At 44.4% G+C, this 21,590-nt stretch overlaps 1 protein-coding gene across 3 annotated transcripts in view; it reads right to left on the bottom strand.

Annotated features, from left to right (window-relative positions):
• Positions 1 to 21,367, bottom strand: part of LRP4 (LDL receptor related protein 4) — an 83,444-nt gene extending 62,077 nt beyond the window's left edge. For all 3 annotated transcript variants that reach the window (XM_074584455.1, XM_074584453.1, XM_074584454.1), the window contains exon 1: positions 21,163 to 21,367. In XM_074584455.1, coding sequence (XP_074440556.1) covers positions 21,163 to 21,247 — 85 coding nt within the window. In that variant the 5' untranslated portion in view covers positions 21,248 to 21,367. The remainder of the gene's footprint in view (positions 1 to 21,162) is intronic.
• Between the last annotated feature and the right edge of the window lie 223 nt (positions 21,368 to 21,590).

Genomic DNA, 21,590 nt, shown 5'->3' with positions numbered 1-21,590 from the left:
CCTCTGCGGCCCTTCACTTGGGGGAACAGTTGGAGCAGAGCTCCTGTTCAACTCAAGCCTGAGACTGTCAATGTCCACTGCAGAGAGAGCCAGAGGCTTTTGCAGTCAGGCTTTTTAACTCCTACTCAGCACATACAAGTACCAATTTTCAATTATTTACAACTTCACCACATGCACAGGTGAATTTCAGAGAAACCAAAGAATCTTTAAGCCCCTTCTGCTTTTTTTGTATTTCTGGAGCATGGGAGGCTAAACAAACATTCTCAAGATTTTCTGTACTATGGCAAGATTTTAAACATTGGGGGAAAAAGCCCCCAACCCAAACCAAACATATTTTCTCTCTATCTTTATTTCTCCAAGCTCACTGAATCATTTCTAACCGAAGTTTCAGAGACACTTTTAATCAGAAACTCTTCTCTCTCCCTCAGGCTTCAGCCTTGAAAGTTACAAATTGGTCAAACTTTAATCAACTGAAAAACAGGTAGAGATCAGGGTAGGCTTGGTCCCTATGGCACCACTCCTTTCCCATGTATCATTCCCTTCTGCTCCAGAGGTATCAGGAGCTTTCTCTTGAATTTCTAATTCACTAACACAGTCAAGCTGAACTCAAAGCAACTGTTCTCAACGTACACTTAATTTAAAGACTTAGGTTTCTATTCTAGTTCTCAGGAGAAACTGCTCCCAGAAGCTTGTCTGTTTCTCTGGCCATATTAGTTGGTCAAACTAAAGTTGTTCTCTCTCCCTACAAACCTTGTCTCGCTTGTATGTTGTGATCCTCTAAGGATAGAATGCTTCTCAAAATATTACATCATGATTAATACAAAAGAAAGGGGCAGTCACCAGATCCCAGTGAGGATAAGGATGCTTGGAAATCTCCATAAAGTCAGTTATGTACATTCTTTTGACTCAGGTCTGTATTTGGCATACTAGTAATTTCTTCCTACAGAGAACAACTCTTATTCTACCCTCATCTCAAAATGAGAGGCAAGGATGTCCCTTATTCATAAGCATTGGCTACATCACGCTAAGAACTTTACTGCGAGCTTTACCACAGCACAGCAGTCTCGCCTTCCTCCATATTCTCACACACACTGACACAGAATGAGCCTTTACTTACTAAATTCTGCCAATTGCTTGGAGACTGGATTCAACTTGGAAATTTTGCTGACTGGGAATGGAAGACGAGCCAGGCCTTGGCCAGAGGGTTCAGGAAGTCCTGTCTCCATATGTGCAAGCCCTAGCTACATCTGTGGGACTATGACCTACAAGCAAGTGTACTCCCTCCTCTGGGAGAATACTGACACAGGTAAGCATCTCCTGCCCAAATTTAATTCCCGACATGATACTTCTGGAACAAGGATGATGCTTCTGGCATCACTCCTACTACAACAAGAGCATCAGATCTAAAAAAATATTTGAATCTTTAATACACAGCAAATAATGCATGCAACACAGCTTAGCCAACATAAGAATTTGGCCCCAAACTGTGGGGATGCCAAGCTTGCTGTCAGCCCTGCACAGATGGAAAGGAACATTTAAAGGAGGTGGCCTGCCTACTTTTTCCCCACAATGCTAGGGAGAAGTGGAGCTCATACGATCTCTTCTTGAGACAATCAAGCAGCTTCATGCTGTTTAGATATCTCCACTGCAGCTTTAGAAATGGGGGACAGAACCAGCACATAGATGTGAGCTTACCTGACTCTCCCAGGACTACAGTAATGGGCTCAAGGAACTTCCAAGGCCAAAACCTATCAAGACGCTCAAGCTGCAATACTTTGCTTTAAAGAGACATCACTTCTCTGATCTCTTCCACATCTAGAACTGGGATCCAGATCAAATAAAATAGAAATTGAGAGACAATTCACAGGTAGTACAGGGAACATGAAGTCAAGTATAAAAACATACAGAACAGTTAAGCAGAAATAAGCTAGACATACTTAGCACAAGAAAAGGCCATTTTTTCCATCTTACACCAATGCTTTGGATGAAACCACCCCGAAGGGGCTTGTCAGCTAATGTCTCCTACTAAAAGAAAAAAGAGACTGGCCAAGCCCAAACCATTACGACTTGTCTGCCTAAATCTCCCTCCTCCCTCAGATCCAACACCAATGTCCCCCAAACCCTCTCTAGCTGAATGCTGACAAAGGCTCCCTTTAGAAGCCTGGACCACAGAAGCCGGAGATAAATCCCTTCACCTATCTCTATTTTCCTCTCCCTCACATACACAAATTTTCTTTCGCCCTCCTACCTCTCAAACTGATCTCACCCTCTTCCCCTCAAAAGTGATTAAGGAAAAGCTGTAGAAATATTTGCCCAAAGCTGGAGCCTGTTGCTGGGCTCAGCTGTATTGTTGGTGGGAATACACACAGCAAACTTGCACTGTGAGGAGCCCTGCGGGACTCCGGGCGCTTCAGAGAGGCTTTGTGAGCCCAGCTCTGCATGCACTAGCCAGACTATTGTGAAAGGGAAACAGAAAAACCGTTACAAACCCCAATGCTCCCCCACTCCTGTGTCCCCCACCTCCCCAAGTGCCCCCCTTCCACCAGCCGCCACCTTCCCCAAGACAAATCGAGAGGGGAGGGGGCCGCTGCTGAAGAGAATGAAAAGGTTTCCTCAGTTAGATTTAAGGCAACAAGTCAGAGCTGCAAGGAGTTCTTTATCTGCCAGGGAAGCCTCCCACTGCTCCAGAGCTGGGCCGAGCGGGGATCCTGGGGGCCAGCTTTCTGAAGGCTGCCATTGATTTGTCACTGGTGATAAGTGAGGCTGGGGCCGTTCCCACCATCGCCTGCAGAGGGGACGACTCTCCCACAACGCCCGGCAGGGGAGAGGGGCGGCAAACACGAGGAAAAACAGAACCTGATGGGTCAAAAAACCCCAAATGACTCTTTTTCTCTAATGAGCAGCGACAAAAAGGAGCGACTGTGCTGAGACCAAGGAGGACAACGGGTACAGGGGCAGTGTGGCTGCTCGCCGGCATGCAAACCTTCCCTAGGCGAGAAAGAGCAGGATGGAATTCTTCAGCCCTCGCCTCTAAAGGGCCTCCTATTGCCAACTCGGTCGAACAATATTCCTTCAAAAACTCCTCAGCTGCTCCTTTGCCAATAGCGGGAGGCTTCTAAACCTACTTTATTTACATAGAGACGCTCTGCTCTAAGCAGATGCTGCTGGAAACTCGTTCTTCTGCTTTTTGGGAGGGGAAGTCTTTTCTCACAGTACTAAATAAATGAGAGAGGCTAATGAAGCACCATGTCTAAAAGGTGAATTCCCAAAGCAACAGGAGATCTTAAAGGAGCACCAGAGCTCCCCCAGGGAACATACAAATAGAGCAGCAGCTGCCTGGGCAAGACCAGATGCAGATGGGTGAACTGAAAGCAAGACAAAAAAGGGAGGGGAGAAGCTGGGGGGTGGGGGGGAAGGGGGGAATGAAAGAAAAAAAAAAAAAAAGAAAATTCAGTAAAAGTAGTAAAGATCCTTGGCCTTTCAGACGTAACTAATTAGGAGAGACCACCAGAACTGGTTCAACTTGCATTATAAAATGTCTCTCTCATGCTCCAAGATGCTGAGGAGGTTTGGGAGCACAGAGGACATCTTCTCTTCCTTTCCCTGCCCTCAGCAAAACCCCTCAGCTAGCTTCCACCCTGGCCAGGCTAAGGCACACAGGCCTTGTAACACAGCCTGAAGACCAAGAGATTCAAGTCTCCAGAGGGAAAAGAGCGTCATGCCTGCAGCCTCCTTCCAGTTCAATCAGACTAGACCCAGCAATTCAGAGAATCTTATCTGGCAAGATATTACCTCAGGACAGTTGTACGCAGCTCCTAAAGCACCAGTTTATAATCCAGCACGCTAAAATAAATGGAAGTTGCCAGGCTGTAAAGTGTGACATTCAGCAGTATTTTACCTCATATTCAGTCATTCAGAGGCACAGGGTGGATCATTGGGAGCAGTAATTATTTCAGATATCTTAGTTAAATTTCTTGCTATGTAAGAGAGCACAGCCTCCATGGATCCTTAAATTGGGGGTGAGCACAATATCAGAACCTTCACAGACAAAATCCACTCCAAAACTTTCATGAGTTTAAATAAACTAAAAAAAACCCAAAACAACAAAACCCTGATCACCTACTCCAAACCTCTCATTTGCCTTTGAGAACCAGCCAGCAGCCCGTTAGCTCAGAACACAAGCTTAACATGCTTCTCACCAGAAATATCACTCTGCAGCCAAGCAGCCACATCCTAAACCAGCCAAAGCTTTTGAGCAGTCCTAGAGTGCAACCCAATTAAAGCCCATTGAAGACTTCTGCCTCCTAGCAAGAGGACTAAATATCTGCTGAGCTTGGTGAACTGCTTGGACCACTGCCACTACTTGAGAACCTGGAAAAAGGCTTATGTCCAGCAAAACTCCAACTTGCTCACCTGATTAATCTCAATAGCTACATGAGAAACAGAACTAACAAAGCCAGTTTCAGATGGATTCATCTCTAGTAGACAATTTTGGTGCATCTGTTGCCAGATGGAGTGAGGGAGGGAATTCTTTCATGTCTAACAAAATGCAAACTCATGAGGAATCTGCACCCACAGCCAAGTCGCTTCTGTGGTGCCTTCCCTTTATTGTGCTGCCTATTTCCATGAAACTTTTATTCTCTGGGACCAGTTTTTTGGGTGAGAAGATATGCACACATATTGAAATAACCATTGCTTCCATACAAAAGCAGGATAAAGATGCCTGCGGATTTTTCTCATGAGAAGAGCCTGTATTAACAATATCATTATTAAGAACTGCTTCTGGTACTACTTCCTGGACCAAGTTCCAGGATCTGAAGGGCTTATCTAAATAATAGACACAGATTCCTTACAAAGCCCACAAATCATTTCAGCAGACACATCGTTCAGCCCTGGAAGAAGAATTGACACTTTTAAAAAGCCTTTTAAACTCTTCTGCCTACAGAGGAAAAGTTCGCCCTACATGCACACATCCAGCCTTTTGCTAGAATCATGATCTCAGGGCCAAAACCCATGACAAGACAGTGTGGCGTCTTCTGTTCGGTCTTACAGATGCATTTACTGCGATGACTCAAGAGCCATTTTCCTTCTGTTATTTCACTGTACTTTGTGAAGTAGGGTGCAACAGACAGATCAAGTTGAATCAAGCTTTTGAGGCAATTTGTGGGCACCGCAAGAAGTGATGTTATTCAGCCAAGTATAGAATACTTCCTCTGATCAAAGAACGACCCAAGCCCGTCAGTGCTATAAATGCTACCTAAAATGACTGGATAGCAGTCAAGATGCAGCAGAATACAGGGCTACTCATCTAGTTACTTTTATTTGTAGCAGAATTTTATCTCCAGTAATTACAATTTACCTTGAGAAGTTTCTGGGAGGGTTTTTTTCCAGTTGGACACAGACTTTTTTCCTCTCTTTCCACTCCTAAGTGGAACAGTTAGGTAGTAATCCATTTTAATGGTTGTGCAGTAAAATGACTTTTTTTTCAGTCAGAAAAAGAAAAAAAAAAAAAGGATTTCTGTGGTGGGGAAAAAGGCCTTAGTGTGCAGTTTGTATCTTGACTAAATTTGCTAAATATTTCTGGTACCATACACTGCCATTCCCAGACACTGCAAGAACATAACATTTATTTCTACAGATCATTCTCTAAGTAAGAACATCTGGTACATCTGGATCTTCAGCCAACAAGCCTTGATGAGTCAAGATCAGATCTACTGAAGTCACAGTATGCCACTAAGCTACACACCATTACAGTCATGATAGCATACATCTCAACCTCAGAGGTTGAACTCAGTTAGTTTTCCCACTTCCTGGTCCCTTATTCCAAGGCCGAATGTGGTCCATTAATTCCAGACTCTGAGAAGTGTGCTTAGAGGTTCATTCCCCTCCCTCCATTTTTTATTGTATGCTATCAAACAGTGTGGAATTACAAATAGCAACAGCGTTGTGGAAATCATTCCCATGTCCCTCCTTATAACTGCACAAACACTTGGCAAACTGAAATACACATAAGATGATTTAGATATCAAGTCCTCAGAAGAGCATGACTGTTTTCCATGGGGAAGATATGATCTTCTGCCCTTCATGCTATAATCTAGTTTCTTCATTTCTTTGCCAGATATCCTCACAAAACAAACCCTCTTCTGCAATAAGCAAAGGATAGGAAGCAGCCTTGATTTGAATATGCTTAAGTGATAACACAGCTCTCAGGTCCTCCAGAAACACACTGATACTTGTCCAAAATGGGAGAGAAACTTCAAGACTCTGGTTTCATACTCATCAGTAGTGCTAGCTTAAAGAGCTCCCAGCCCTCCTTCCCCTACTTCCAGTTCCATGACGCAGCACAGCTTTGTGCAGCCTGGTAAAAAGCAGATCAGGGAAAGTGGTCCAGTGGGCGATGAGCAGCAAAACAACGCAAATTTGAAAGACCTTCCAACTACTCCTCACCCAGCCCAGTTTGACTCCTCCCTTTGCTTCATTGCCTGCAGAACCATGGCCTCAGAGCCAAACTGACAGAAGAAGTTGGGGTGATTTCCTGTTTAAGGCTTTACAGACGTATTTACTACAGCAGCTCAAGAGTTATTTTCTTCTTACAAGAGTTATTTTTCTTCTACACAGTCTGTTTACCAAGTGTTTGTACATTTAGAAGTAGGATACGCATGCTACGGTGCTGAAAATTCTTACGAAAAGGAGTAAACGTGGTGAATTAGATCATTCTACACTTGAGTACAGTAAATGTTTAAAAAAATATAATGTTCTAATCTGGGAAGAAGTCACTGACTTCAGTATGCAGAAAAAAAACAACTCTTAAGCAACCAGTCCCCATGGTTCAGTTTTTACCCTTGCAAGAAAAAAAAAAAAAAACAAACAACTTTTGTAGACTCCAAAATCAAGTTGTCAACTATCCTTAGAGAGTGGAGAAAGAAAAAAAAAAAAAAAAAAGGGGGAAAAAAAAAAGAGAGAGACCTAGCCATCAGCACACCTGGACTAACGATCATAGGTAACCTTTATGTCACAGCTTGCAGAGAGGACACTCCCAAGTTCTGTACAGATAATCTCCAAAGGTTATGGGGAAAAACACTTAAGCTATTGGGTAAATACAGCCACTGAAGCCAATGACATATTTACAGACTTCTACCCAGCAATTTAGCCTGCTGCTACAAAGCGACAAAAAGGAACATTCAATAATTATTATTTAAAGTTGGCCACAGCTAAACTATCCCAAGTCAGGAATCAGGAATCCACGCTTTAACACTTGGATTCTTAACCAAATCCAAGTTACGCTTCTGTTCTCAAATTTCTTGACCTTTATGGTTACATGGTTAAACATCCATTTGCAATCCATCCTAAGAGCTGCTACCGTCAGGATAGGGGAAAGGGTAGACGAGTCACGGAGGCAGAAAAGATCTTTGTGAGCTGTGTTCAGATATGATACCCTTCATTAGGCTAATGCTAACTATTTATTGAACACGCTGGCAGATAACAGGAACATGCACTATCTAGGACAAAACCAGCAACTAGATCCTCTTAGAAGAGCATTACATCTGAGAAGAATTTCCACTCTCCCAGTATCAGACCCCAGACACAACAAATGTGTCTGTCCAATTCTGATAATGTTGCATGCAGCATGTCAGAGGGGGGAAAAGAAAAAAAAGAAAAGAAAATTAGAGAAAGGCAGCTTCAACAGAAAGGTATTTTGGGGATGGAGAGGATCGGACAACCAGTATCAACATACAGTCTACAAGGCAAAAGTGGAACCCCTATTTACTATGTTAATCAGTATTCCATTGTGATTTTTTTCTCTTGTTATTCAATACATGTCCATTTATTGCATGTAGAAATTATGAACTCTTCAGAGTATGGGCTGACCTTATCATATTCACACACTGCACATAACACTGTGAAGCTCTGATTTCCATCAGAGCGAATCTTTACATGATCCAATTGACAATTCATGTGTGAGATTCAGCCCATGTAGATCTTCCCCCTTCAGCCTGACACATATTCATTCAGGGAGAACAGGAATGGCCATTTAGGCAGCTTATGTTTCCAAACAGCTAGCTCTGTCTTCCTTTGACAAACCAGACACTTAGCATCAGCGCTGCCATTTCTGCACCCACTGTGGAGGAGGGTGGGATGGTGCCTCTTTTTGTGTGCGTGCCCAGACCAGGCTTGTCAAACCTCGACTCACCACCACATCAGTGGAGAGGAGCGGGAAGAGCAAGCAAAACTCAGATCTGGATTCTGCAAATAAAAAAAAGGAACTCTTTGCCAGACATCAGTCATCTAAAAGGCAAGATTAAGGAAGAGGAGTCAAGGTGCTAGCAAGGGGATAAAGCTTTTCATATTTAGATTGATAATTTCTCTGGCAACAACTCAGAACACAAGTCTGTGTTAGCCCAAGTAAAACAAGATGTTTGCTTCCAGTCTTAACGAATAAAGATTCCACCACAAAGGGCATCACTGATTAATGTACTTGTCCTGGTTTGAAGGCCAGTTGAAACATCTATAGGTTGATCTTTCACCACACTTTGACACTAATACAGCACTAAGACTGTCATACAAGTACGATACAATAAAGAAGCCTATGCTTACATAGTATCATTTAGGTTGGAAAAGACCCTTGCTATCATTGAGTCCAACCATCAACCCCACTCTACAAAGTTCTCCCCAAATGAACCATAGAAACTGAATCTTGGGCTTGAATTCTCATCTTCCCTTCATTCCCAAATTACTGTTAAGCAAAAGCAAAGTAGCAGCAAGCCAGTGCCAAAAAAATCAGTTGGTCTCCCCTTCTTCCATCAGGTCTATATTATCAACTCACTGAAGAGCAATTCTCTTCAGCTTGCCAACACCACAAAACCCATGGTGCCACTGGTTTCACCATTTTACAGGTCAGTTCTGTGACAGCTCAACAAGCTGAACTGATTCACCCAGCAGACACACACACAAAGACCTAGCAAAGGGACAAGGTGGTGAGACGGCTCCTGTGGGGCAACCCACAGTTATACTAGTTGAGGCGTAAGAAAAAACCACACCCTGTGCGTCAAGGAAGGCTGGCAGCTGGAGACCAAGCCACATATGGTGTGGGTAGGAACAATCCTCAGCAGTGACAACATCCCAGCACCCCCACCAAAATATTTTCTCTCTCTGAGAGATATCAAGTGTACTGAAAGCAAAAGGCAGCAGGAACAAAAATTCCTCTTATTCTGATATTCCAAAATATGGGCTTTATATTACTCTAAAACTGTTATTTTGAAGGCAATGTTTCCCATAAAGCAAGAGTACATTAAACCCTACTCCAAATCAGTAATGTGCCCTTGTAAGTCGTTTGCAGTTACATTCCTAATGTCACCTGAAACAAGACACTGACCGTTCCAGGCAAGCTACACCTCCACTGTCCAGCCCACTGCTTAATTGTTCTAAGTAGTATGTTTAATTTACAAAGTTTAAACTGGAAAAGAGGGCTAAGTTGATGGAGATGAGGGAATAGAGGACAGGGAAAATGCAATTCATGATCCATAAGTCATTTCTTCTAGTGCCCTTGCAAGAGACATGGATCTGCAGGAAGGCAAGTGGGTGATAATTAGGGACAGTTGGAACATTGTTTATTTCCTACTAGCAAAGGCAGTAGTTCAGGCCTCCAAGGATAATCAAATTTCTTAACCAGATGGAAGACATTTCATTTTCAAACATCAACCATACAACAACAGACCACAGAAAGGAAGGAGCCAATTCACAACAGCAACAAGAAAACAAAATTACTAGAGATTTTAGAGACGAGTTCTCATCAAAATCTGCACTTACAAAGAGCCTCATGTTGCATCAGAACTTGCACCACATCCCACCACAGCCAATTCAAAGACACTTTTATTGGCAAAACAAGCTCTGCAAGTGTTACCCACATGTAAGAGAGAGCACACTTGAGTTTCTCCCAGAAGTGGATTCAACAGATGAAGCGCCTGCCTCCACAGAGGTTTCAACAGAGAAGGCTACACGGCATGGAATCCAACAATAGAAATGAAAAATATGCCAAGGAATAATGTTTTATTTCTAGTAAGATAAGTGTTTTCTTGCTCTCTCTAATCTTCTTTTATATTTTACTCACAGGATTAGAAGATTTCCTTCTCAGTCTCTCCTTTTACTTCTCTTTCCCAGACATTTACCATTTGATTTATGGTGTTCTCCCTGTATCCAATTCAAAGCTGCACATGCCAGTACAGCATTTGGTAAGAGTCTGACTTGATTTTGCACATTTCATTTGGTACTATCTGCCAGCATAATAACTTTGCGCAATAACTTGTGGCAGTCTAGTTGGCTAGTAGGTTGGCTTTTTGTTGTTGTTGTTGTTGTTACAGAAACTTGTGCTCTGGTTTAGATTCAGACTAGTTTCTCAAACAGATGGATTTTGGATTAAGTTATTTGCTTCATTAGCCTTAAAAGGAGTGCCAAATCCTAGAAACAATGTTTTTGTAGGAATGGACAGCATTTTTATTTGGTTTCAGTCTACGGTTCTGTAGTACTTTTAGGTGGAGACAGCTTTTGCTGCTTTGGCTGAGGTAGCACCGAAATCAAGTCTTTTTATGCAAAGATCAGCAATGGAAATCCTTCCAGTTCTATTCTGTAGCCATCATTACATAGATTTCATAGATTAAGTTCTATTGTGTCTTTGCACATCTGAAAATAAAAGAGTTAACTTTGCCTTGGTTACAATGTAAGAACATACAGAGCTCCGGAGTTCATTCCTGTGGGAGTCAAATGTTTAATTTGCCATCAAATAACATCGCAGAAAAATCTAAGCACTGTATTCAGTTCTCATGGTTTGAGTAGTTGAAATGTTTCCTACTTGCTAGGGCCACTCCATAGCCAGCAGAGCCACACCAGCACAGAGCCTTAGGCATGCAAGGGCTCCTGAGGCTGGTCGCTGTGGGGCTGTAGAGGGACCTTGCTGCAGGCCCACCTCAGCTCAGCCCCGTCCTGCAATAGAACAATTCTGTCCTTATGGAGTTACTGTCATTTCCCTCCTGTGAGCCACTTCCCTTCTGCTTGTCTCTAAAAGGCACAGAGCCATACAGTGCATACCTTAAAGACTTTGGTATGCAGCCCGCAAGGTCAGAAAAGCTGTCTCCCTCAGCATATCTGGTGGTCTGCGGCATAACTCTGATGGCCCGCTTTCCTCACAACACTTTAATAGGCAGTTTTAGCATCCCCACCACATTTCTTTTTAAGATCCTGACATACAGGATGCAAAGTATGTTGTTATGACATTGTTCAAGAAAAAGCTCAAAACAAACCCAGATATCACTCCATGCCTTTCCCAGATTAACCTGCAGGACCAATGCACTGCACTATATTAGCCCACAAATGTAGGTGTTTTGGCAGCTGTCCCAGTCACTTAATCGGAAGCCTGAGCTCAGAGACTGTTTTGCCTGAGTGGTAAGTCAAGATGTACATACCAAAGATGTCATCTCTGCCTCACTCCCTTCCTTGCTCAAAGGCTTCTGTCTGAGTACTGTTTATTTTTTACCCTACATTTGACGAATTGTACATAGGTTTAATTTGCCCTGTATCTCCCTTTAGTTCTATACTGTAACTGTGTTAATTGGGTACGCGAGGCCAAATCTAAGCTAAACAGGGGGGTTTGCCAAGTGTTTAAAGTAGGCAAGTCCCTGCCACCCTCTCTTACCTGCCAGTCTGTTCCAAAGCATCTGCAGCACAAAAATTGCTCATGGGTCATTTCTCAGAAAGTAATCATCTGAGCTTCTCTTCTTCCTCCACCATACATATTACCACCATCAAGAGTTTCCTTCTCCCGCACAATCAACCAACAAAAAGTTACTACAGAGTATCACAGGAATTATCCCGTTTTTTTTAGACCTTCCTTTCCATCTTCAGTATTTGCTCCCAGATTTCTGAAGGCTTGTGCATGAACTAACCATAACAAGCAAGAAAGGAAGTATGAAAAAAAACATTTTCTAGCGACAATTGACTGGAAAAGTTAACCTAAGGAATTAGCTTATTTTGTTCCAGTCTGGAATTCACACTAAGAGCAACAGAAGATTACAGCTCCTCATTTTCCAGTTCATCGGAGGCAGGTCACAAACCAGAAAAAACTCAGAGAAACAACAGGCTTTTCTTGTGAGTGGATGAGCCACTTCAAGTCAAAGAAGTTTGTAAAGGAAGGTTGCAGAGGTCAGGGATCAACACTGTTCTTCTCATAGAAATTACTCAACCTAACTGCCAAAGATGCAAAGATGACAAATCTGCCTTTCCAGAGGAGTTGAGGCACAGGCAGGGCATCCGCCTGCTCCACAGATAAAAGAACCTTGGGCTTGGGGGAAAAAAACACCAACAAACAACATAACAAAAAACACCAAACCAAAACACAAAACCACCCAAAAGGCCCACATGCCTTCTGTTGTTTAAGGTAATGCTGACTTCAGGTCTGAATTCTTCCTTACACTCAAAAATGCAATGAACGAAGGCCTACAGTGTTGATTCATGAGCAGTGACAGTTCGAACTGGGACAACACATGAGTTTACCACCCTTGTGGTGGAGAAATCTTAACCACTCATGAATCAGATGTTCATGAGTCAACACCTTCTCACAGCTGCCATTCACTGGTACAGGAAAGAAGTCAGACCCAGGGGCAGCCTAGGCCTAACCAAGATAGCAAAGGTCAGTAACCTCACCAATCAGCCCAGTTCAGTTCTTCCCTGTTTCCAAGTCAATGCCCAAGAAAAATTGCTTCACCACTTTGACTGCGCATGGATACAGCTCTCAATTCAATCTGCTCTTTCCTTGTATTAAACTTAGGCCTGTTTGCAGGGCAATAACCTGTGCCCTTGTCAGGAGACCCAACATAGTTTCCCACATCATGCTTTCTAAGATTTATACACTGAATACTTCTATTTGAGATCCATGACAAAAATGCAGATAGCCCACTAGCATTCCTATTTGGCAAAGACTATCCCCTCCTGTTTCTTGGCTATTAAAGCCTCCAACCTATCTCCCTTTCCCATGCCGCAAAAAACTCCAGTTTTCTCTCACAGCGAGACCCATTAAGTTTTCCCTCCTGCTAATAGGTGCTATGCTGACCAAGGCCCTTTTAAAAAGGCAGCACAAATTAGGAGCATGTCCTCCAGCCGTAAGAAACTCAACTGAGGCTTTTCAAGAGTAACAGGCTTCAAAAATCACAGTGAGAGGAACACAGTCTGAAAAACCTAATTTCCTAAATTTGTCAAGCCTGAAGAAGTTGCAAACTCTGAATCACAAAAAAGGACAGCAGTAAAGCTGGCTTGCTCTTAACAAATGTAATTTTAATTCAGAGAATTATCCCACCTCCTGGTTCATCCTCAAGAGCTCGGAACAGAAGCAGGAAATGGCAATCCTGAGACTTCTCATTTTTTTCCCTGCCCTCGGAGTTGCAAAGAAAGGATTTGACTATTCAGCAGTTATGGAAATTCAGAACTAAAATTGGGGTGGGAGCACAAAGGAAAAAAAATGAAGGTGTGTCTTTATTTTATTCTAATCCTAGATCCCACGAGACACGGTTCTGCTACAGTGAATGGCTGCACCTTAGGCAAGAACCTCTCCCAGACACTACCAGCTGTCACCAAGTCAAATGAACTGCCGGAGCTGGAGATTCAGGCTCAAGGAGCAGAGCACAAATTTCCCTTCTTGCACAGTCACACAATGCTTCTTATGGCCTTTCAAAGAAGGAGGCTAAAAACATCACATGTTTATGGTTTAACAGCTCTCACTCCTGACGCACTCCTTAACATAGCAATTCTTCATGGAGAGGAGGATGAGAAGTAGCCTCTTTTTCCAGGAAAGGTGTTATTTTCTGCCACCTATCTTGTTGCTTCTGTATCCAGACTCCTTTCCAAACCCAGAGTAATCTCCTGTTCTCACTTTATGCCTTTTTCCAGGCAATTATCTCTAACCTCCTAGCTTCTCTCCTCAATTCTGCCCTCCCGTTTCATACCCTTTTCCAAACAGGACTGTCCTCCAAAATATCTTCCCAGACATCCCATTCAAAAATCCTTCTGGCTGTATGCATGTACTCCCAAGCCTGACAGGTCCCACATTCCGCTGCTGCAAATAGCTCAGTCACCACCTCTATCTCACGGCCTCACCATCTCAGCACTATGCCACTATCAGTCTCCCTTTCCATCTCTGCCCCCATTGCTAAGCTCCTGATGAAATGAAGTCACCCCACTATGTCAGGGACTCTACTGTTGAGGGTTCCTAAAAAGTTGCCACATCCTCCTTTAAAGCATTACTAAAATAATTCTTTCCCTGCCTCAGCAGTTAAATTCTGCTCAATGCTCATCTTCACTTTCAAAATTTCCATCTTTTATACTACCTAATTAACAACTCTTTCTGCCATCAGATCCCATATAATTACTCCACTTGGATCTCCTTACATGACTCTTCTGTTCCTTTGCCAGCACAAGTCCTTGGCTCTCACTTCCAAAATGCCTATCTTTGCTTCTGTTAATATCTGTACTCCTATATCCCCTTCCCTTCTCATGGTTTACACTACTCTTGCATCTGCTTCCTCATCCTTATTTTCCCAGTTACCAGCTTTCAGTAGTCTTTGATGCCAACTCCTACCCAAAAAACCCTCTCTATCCTTGTTCTAAGGAGTGATTGGGAGGAAAAGCTTTCAGAAGCCTTTCCCATTAAACCAAAGCTAAAGGAAATTTAATTAGAAAGCTATGCTATTTTAATATTGGACCTTATCTATCCCACTAGAATTATCACATCCCTGATCCTTATCAGATGTCAGATGCCTAATTTAGACTACAAACCCTTTGGGGCAAATGTAGCCTCTGCCTCCATGTTACACAGAGCCATAGCACTTAGACTGATCCTTGAGGTAAGAAAAATACCTCAGAAATTCAAAGAACTTCATTTTGCCAAGAGCTGCACCACTCCATACACTGAGACTTGGGAATGACCAGAGAAGTTAAAAGTACTCACTCTTTGAAACTTCAAAAGGCAAGAACAGTGTTCCCCCCCAACAGAAATAATGTCTGACCACGTCTGAGAAGAGAGGAGCTGGGTACAGACTGCACTGAAAAAGTTTTTCCATGGTATCTGTAGCCCCTTCCTGCCTCAAGTCTCCAAAGCCATCACTTATCCCCTTCGAAACAGCAGGAGAGTCACTTCTTTTTTCCTTCCCTCTCCAGAAGGAGCACAGCAGAAATAAACCTCGAATGATAAATTATGCACCACCTTTGTGTGGCTGCCTCTTGGCCAGACGGGAAATTTTTCTCCCAAAGCCTTTTGTTTCCAGCTTTGATCCCAGTGTTGGATCCGCTCTGTTCAGCACTCCCTCGGCATGGAGGTGAAGGGAGAGCTGACACAGGCCAAGTTCGGGCTCGCTGCAAGTCACAGTCAGATCTTCCATTAGCCTTCTCCCCTCCCCCTTCCCAACTGGAACCCTTCTTGAGTTTGAAAAGATCCTATTAAACATTTTCCAGAGGGCCTTACAGAGGATACATTATTTTGATGGATGCTGGGACCAAAGGAGGAGGATTTCTAAGTACAGTGAAATAATGGAGTTTGTTCTAATGGGTTTAAGAGATGCCCAGGGGCACCAAGTAAGTTCCTTCTCTGCAAATCAAAAACATAGACGACCAGAAAATGGAGCCGAACAACTAAACGCCAGGAAGCGGGGAAATCGGGCTCTATTTAACTGCTGCTCTTGGTTACAGCCAACTTCAGGCTGCTTGGAAAAACAGCACACACACACATCACTGGCACAAACTTAACAGGAGAAAACAAAGAGACAACAGGGGTCAAACTGGGGGTGGCAAGTAGGAGAAGGATGCAAGGCTGGGTCCCCACCCCCTACCAGAGAGTAGGATCAATTATCCTTGAATACTAACAAGATTTCTGATTAAAGAACTGCTGCTATGCAATAGAAACAGAAAGCTCCAGCAGCCGGGAGGGGCTGTCAGGCAGTAACAAAGAGACACAGAAGACTAGGCCCTGCTAGGGCATGTGGAGGAAGCCACCATGCTGGTAGGCAGGAGAGGGGTCTCCCCTGCCTGAAGTCATGATAATGTCTCCCTGCTGGTAAATTTAACTCCAGGAGTAAAACTTCACCTTGACACTAGTGAATATGGGGCCTGTTTTCAGGCAAGCACATTCTCTGCTGGAAGCTTTGCTGGACAACATTTCTTTGAACAACCTCATCACTATAGTGCAGGGAGATGAATTTTATTCTTATTCTAACCCATCCAGGGGAAATAGCTGGTGCTTCTTAGTTCCAAGTATTGCAACATCATAAAGTTGCTATTAACATACAACAGCTTGAGAAACAAGAGTCTACACTGTCTTCTGCCACATACTTTTTGACAAAACTGCAATTTGCAGTACAAACATTTAATATGCATATACAATACTGTCCATTAATCTCAGTGGTTTGTGACTTTGACTGGTGGCTAAATACAGAGAAATCTAATGACCTAAGAAGAACCTCATGAAAAACAGAAGCTTCTGTTATTACTTTTCACAACCCATGTTAGCATGGTTAGCACAAGTTGTGCTAACATTAAGCATCCTGCAATAGGCATGTATCTCAAACCATCAGAATCAGGCTCCTGAATGTTCAATTTGTCCAATGCCCTTTTTTTTTTTCCCTTTTATTTTAAACAACAAACATAATTCCTTGATATGAAGAGTTTCAGTCATCCACAATTTAGCAAGGCAAAAGTCCACAAACATCGGCTCCATTTGATGTTAAGGAAGTCTTTATGAAGACTTATTTTCATGCCCTTGCATAGTGAGCCTCCTTTCATCTAGGCTCACAGCAGCTGAGAAGGGGTTTTGCTCCTCACAGAAACACTGACTATGGCTTAAGAGTCTCTCAGACTAAATACACAGGCTGGAATACTTCAGCATTTAACAGGCAGTTCTGCATAAGAGGCAAAAAAATGCCTGGAAAGCTGAAAAACCTGAACATGAACTCACCCACAACAGGATGGCAGCCAAATATTCCAAAGGTAACAGTCCCCGAGCGACCAGATATACAGCATAAGCAAGCCACAAGCCTACAGAACCACAAGACCCTGGATCCATATAGTTACTATATTTATTACAGGGAAATGTAAATCTACACGGAAGACGATACAGAAGTAAGAGATTCAAGAAGTACTACAGTGCCCAGTCTTCACACAGAATAGACAACAAAATCCCATAAAAAAGTAATGCCTAACATTACAGCCATGGCACTACAGATGCAAAAAGCAAGAGCCTAACCATCAAGCCCATTAGATTCATGGATGACAATTACAATTAGTGTTCTCTGACATGATTTGTGTGAAACACAGCCAGCCACTAAATACAGTATGCCAATTAATGGAATAGGTTTGCTGCAAGCCAGAGCTCCAGCTTTGGATGTTGTATCAGGTAAAGCCAGACATCCTAAAAGATGGTCGGTTTACGCATGCATGTGGATATATATCACCTTACTATGTAACACTCCTTTGAGATAACAACATCACAAATAGCGAAGGTGGAAATAACAGAGGACTAGAGAAATAAAGTGTCCACTTTTCTTACACGTTTCTTTTAACACCACTTTACTTGGCAGTTCACCCTTTCCAACAGAGAGTAAGTACAATTTTTGTGGTTTTATGAATCTTTCAATCACCAGCAAGAGAAATAGAAGTATTATTAACAAGAGAAACAGCTGCAAAAGTCACAAGCAGCAGAGAAATTCAACGAAGGTGTAGGATATGCACTTCTTTTTAAATCTATTTTTAAAACCTTGACTGGTTTGCAAGATAACATCTCTTTATCAGCTTTTATAAGTGTTATGAAGCATACATGCTATTGTTTTCAATGGTAAGTTGCATTCTAGGGCAAATGGAGTTGGCCTTGGGCAAGACAATTTCTACTTCACTTCCCACATTTACAAAACAAGGATAATATTTGCCTATTTCACAAGAGTGTAGGAAGATTCAAGAGGACTATCAGCCTACAGATCATTTTCACAGAATGAATGTTTTAATTATTTTTTAATGTTAATCTCACCAGTCTGAAGAACTACCGGTTTTTAGGAGTGAAACCAAAATACAAATCACTTCAATTTCTTTTCTAGTTAACATACAGCAAGTACCACTTTCTGGTTTGAACTACAAACAACTGGAAGTTTAAATCCAACCAGTTTTTCTTCTGGAACTTCAATGAACAGAATGTAGAGAAAGAGTTCCAAATCTTCTGAAATCCCATTTTGTGGCCCACATGAACAGAATATCCCTCTTCGAGGTTCACAAGACACTCTGGAAATGCAAGCACTTTATGTAACCAAGCACCTATTAATTTGGTTGTTGCATACACCCACACTCCCAGGACACAAGAAGGGATTCTCTATTGCAGAAAACACTGCTAAATAAAGCACACAACTGAAAGCTTTTGGAAAGAGAATATAAAAGGAAATTGCTTATCTACACTAAATAAATTAAACTATAATGTTAACTACACACTGGAAGATTTATGCTTTTCCACGAATGCTACCATGTTTTAGTAGACACAGAATTGTTTAAAAAAAAAAAAAACCAAAACAACAAATAAAACAAACAAAAAACCCCAACACCACTTGTCAGCTCCTGCAGCGTCTTACTCTTCATTTTAGAAGAGTGGAGATGTTATTCAGTGCCTCCACCACTTTAACAAAAAGAAACAGTCAAGATAATTCAGGGTGATCATGAGATCTGTGACTATCACCCAACCTGATCAACAGCAAACCCAGGCACTCTCAGAACACCCAGGAAGCAGAATACTATCAGCTTCAAGCTGACAACAGAAAAACAGGTATTTTGCACTTGGCTGAGAGCTGTAGAACTAACAGCACTGCCAAGCACACGTAGTGGAGATCGCAATTCCCACTGCAAACCATACTTCTATAGAAGTATCACATTCGGGTTTATGACTCTAAAATGTAGTCAAGATGTTTGGGGAGTGAAGCTCTGATATTAGCCATGTAGTTTTCTGGCAGAGCTCCAGGAGCCAGAACAGCAAGCACATCACCCAGACAGGTTCTGTGACATTCTGTATTTATACTGACACAGACCATCATAACATCAGGCCCTTCTTCATCACCACACACTAGCAGTGCAGGCCATTAAATTCTCTCTATATACCTGGTTTTACCTGCAACAGACTTTTCCAAGGCCTCAAGATACTTGCAGACCCCTCCTTTTTCTTCTTTTTTTTTGGCACAGACTTCTCCAGTTTTAACCACCACTATCCACTAAAAGAGGGTCAAAAAGGTCAATCTTGCAGACTTGTTTGCTTTATCTGCTCCTGTATTGAGATACAGCAGTAAATGACCAAGTGCTTCTAACAATATACTTGTTTGTCATGCCAAGCTCTACGGCTGTGGATGCTTTATGACTGTTAAGCTGTACACCATCCCCACAGGTATTTCTATGGGACAATGGTGAAAAATTTCAGGCTAAGAGGAGGAACATCAACTCATCACAAACTTTGGCATCTTCTCTGCCACCTCCATCATGACACCTCTTCACGTTTTTCCTTGCTTCAAATAGGAAATACATTGCTCAGGAGTTGTGTTCTTATTGCATAGATTATCTTCTGATGAAGGAAAGAGGATACTCACTTCTGGAAGCAGTTGGCACATCCAATCATAAACTCACATTCATTTGACAAGAGGACACAGGAAGGTGCACTGATAGGATAACTACTTGAAAGAAAGACAAACTGCCATAAAAAGCATCCCAGAGACATCAAGGCACAACCACCTACAAGCAAACCTGCACTTTACAATCAGACTTCCCCGCATGGCTGTTAACAGCCCAGACACATTAACTAGGAGCACCTGGGTAACAGCCAAAATAAAACACATCCAGATCCGCACCTACACTAAGATCTGTGCTTTAGATCCTTCTCACTCCTAGACTGCATCTAAGTATCTGTGTGGCACTTGGGAACTAAAGAGTACTTCTGCTTTCTAAAAAGCAAATTTCCTGATATACAGAATTGTAGCCCTCTACTCAGCCTTTCCAAGCTGGTTTAGCACCTTCTTCAAAGCTGCCTGCAATTAGGTTTCTTGTTAGAAGAGAAATAATATTACTTGAAACCCAAACCCCATGTGATTGTGCCCCAGAGGCAATACTTGTAGAATGATGGAGGTCAGCAGCACTACTGCAAATGCTTCCTGTAACTTCAGAGCAGCATATGAGAAAACGGATGGGTGAAATTATACAGCAGCTGCCAAAGGAGTGGAGAGAGAGAAATGAGGTACATATCTCCACTCTGCACCCCTCCCCCAAAAAACCTTCCAACTCTTTATAAACAATTCCGCGAAGCATTTAGATGTTTTCTTCTCCATCGGGCACACTTGTAAAATAACACACACGGGGAAGAAACAGCAACTGCTTTTCAGCTGATAGGAGCAACCACAACGATAAGTTTTCACCGGCGAGACTTCATGGAACTGTTTCCCTGCTCGCTAAAACCGCAACCAACCGCTCCCCTCGTCCCCTCGCCACTATTTTTGGTACCACTCCTGCCCTGGCCGCACTCTGCCAGGGCGCTGCGGCAGGACTCCCAGTCCCCACCGAGGCGAGGCAGGTAGCCCGGAGGCGCCGCCGCGGAGCCGGGCTGTACCTTTAAGGGGCCCGTCGCGGCGGGTGCGCGGCTGCATTCCTGCTCCGGAGCGGCGGCTGTCCCGACACGCCGGGCACGGCAGCCTCCGAGGCAACCTGCGCGCCCGCCCCGGCCCGGCCCGCCGCTCGCACCGCGGGAACAAAGCCCGCGCCCGCCGCCAAACTTCAGCGGGGGGCAGCGGCCGCGTGGGCGGCGGGGACCCGCCGGTGCCGCCCGGCCAGGGCAGCGCCAGCCCGGGACCGGCACCCCAGCCTGCCGGGGGACCCCGCCGACTCCGGCCCGCCGCGCCGGGGCACGGGGAAGACGAGCGAGAGCCCCGCGTCCGTGTGCGGGACGGGGCACGGACCTTTGTCCTGCGGTGGGGCAGGGGAGGGCTCCCCGCCCGGCGGGCGCGGGCAGGTGAGCGGCGCGTCAGGGTAGAGCTCTCTGCCCGGGCAGGGCTCCCCGCCGCCGAGCCCGGGCCGGCGGCCGGGCCCCCCCGCGGAGCAGAGGGCGCCGCGGCAGCCGCTTACCTCTGGCGCGGAGCAGCGCTCCCAGCAGCAGCAGCAGGAGCTGCGGAGGCGCCGGCAAGAGGCAGCCCCCGTCGCGCCGTCTCATAGTGGCAGCGCCCCGGTCCCCGCGCCCGGGCCGCCCGCAGCGACGTCCCCGGGCTCCTCCTGCGCGCTGCACCCCGACCCGGCCGCCGCTCGCTCCCTCAGCAGCCGCGGCAGCTCCGGGGCTGGGGGCTCGTTCCCCGCTCCGCCCGGCCCAGGCCCGGCCCCGGAGGAGGAGCCCCGCCGGGGCAGCCCCCGCCCCGCTCCCCCCCGCGCCGAACCACTTCGCAAACTTTCGGCGCGGCAGAGGCGGTCCCGCGGCCGCGGCTCCGCAGCGAGACTCCCCACCATCACCATCATCATCATCATCACCACCACCCCGGGGCTGTCGTCCGGCACCGCGGCGA

This window comes from Larus michahellis, chromosome 4 (genome assembly GCF_964199755.1).
Source record: "Larus michahellis chromosome 4, bLarMic1.1, whole genome shotgun sequence".
Lineage (NCBI taxonomy): Eukaryota > Metazoa > Chordata > Aves > Charadriiformes > Laridae > Larus > Larus michahellis.
This window is presented reverse-complemented; position numbering and strand designations above follow the sequence as displayed.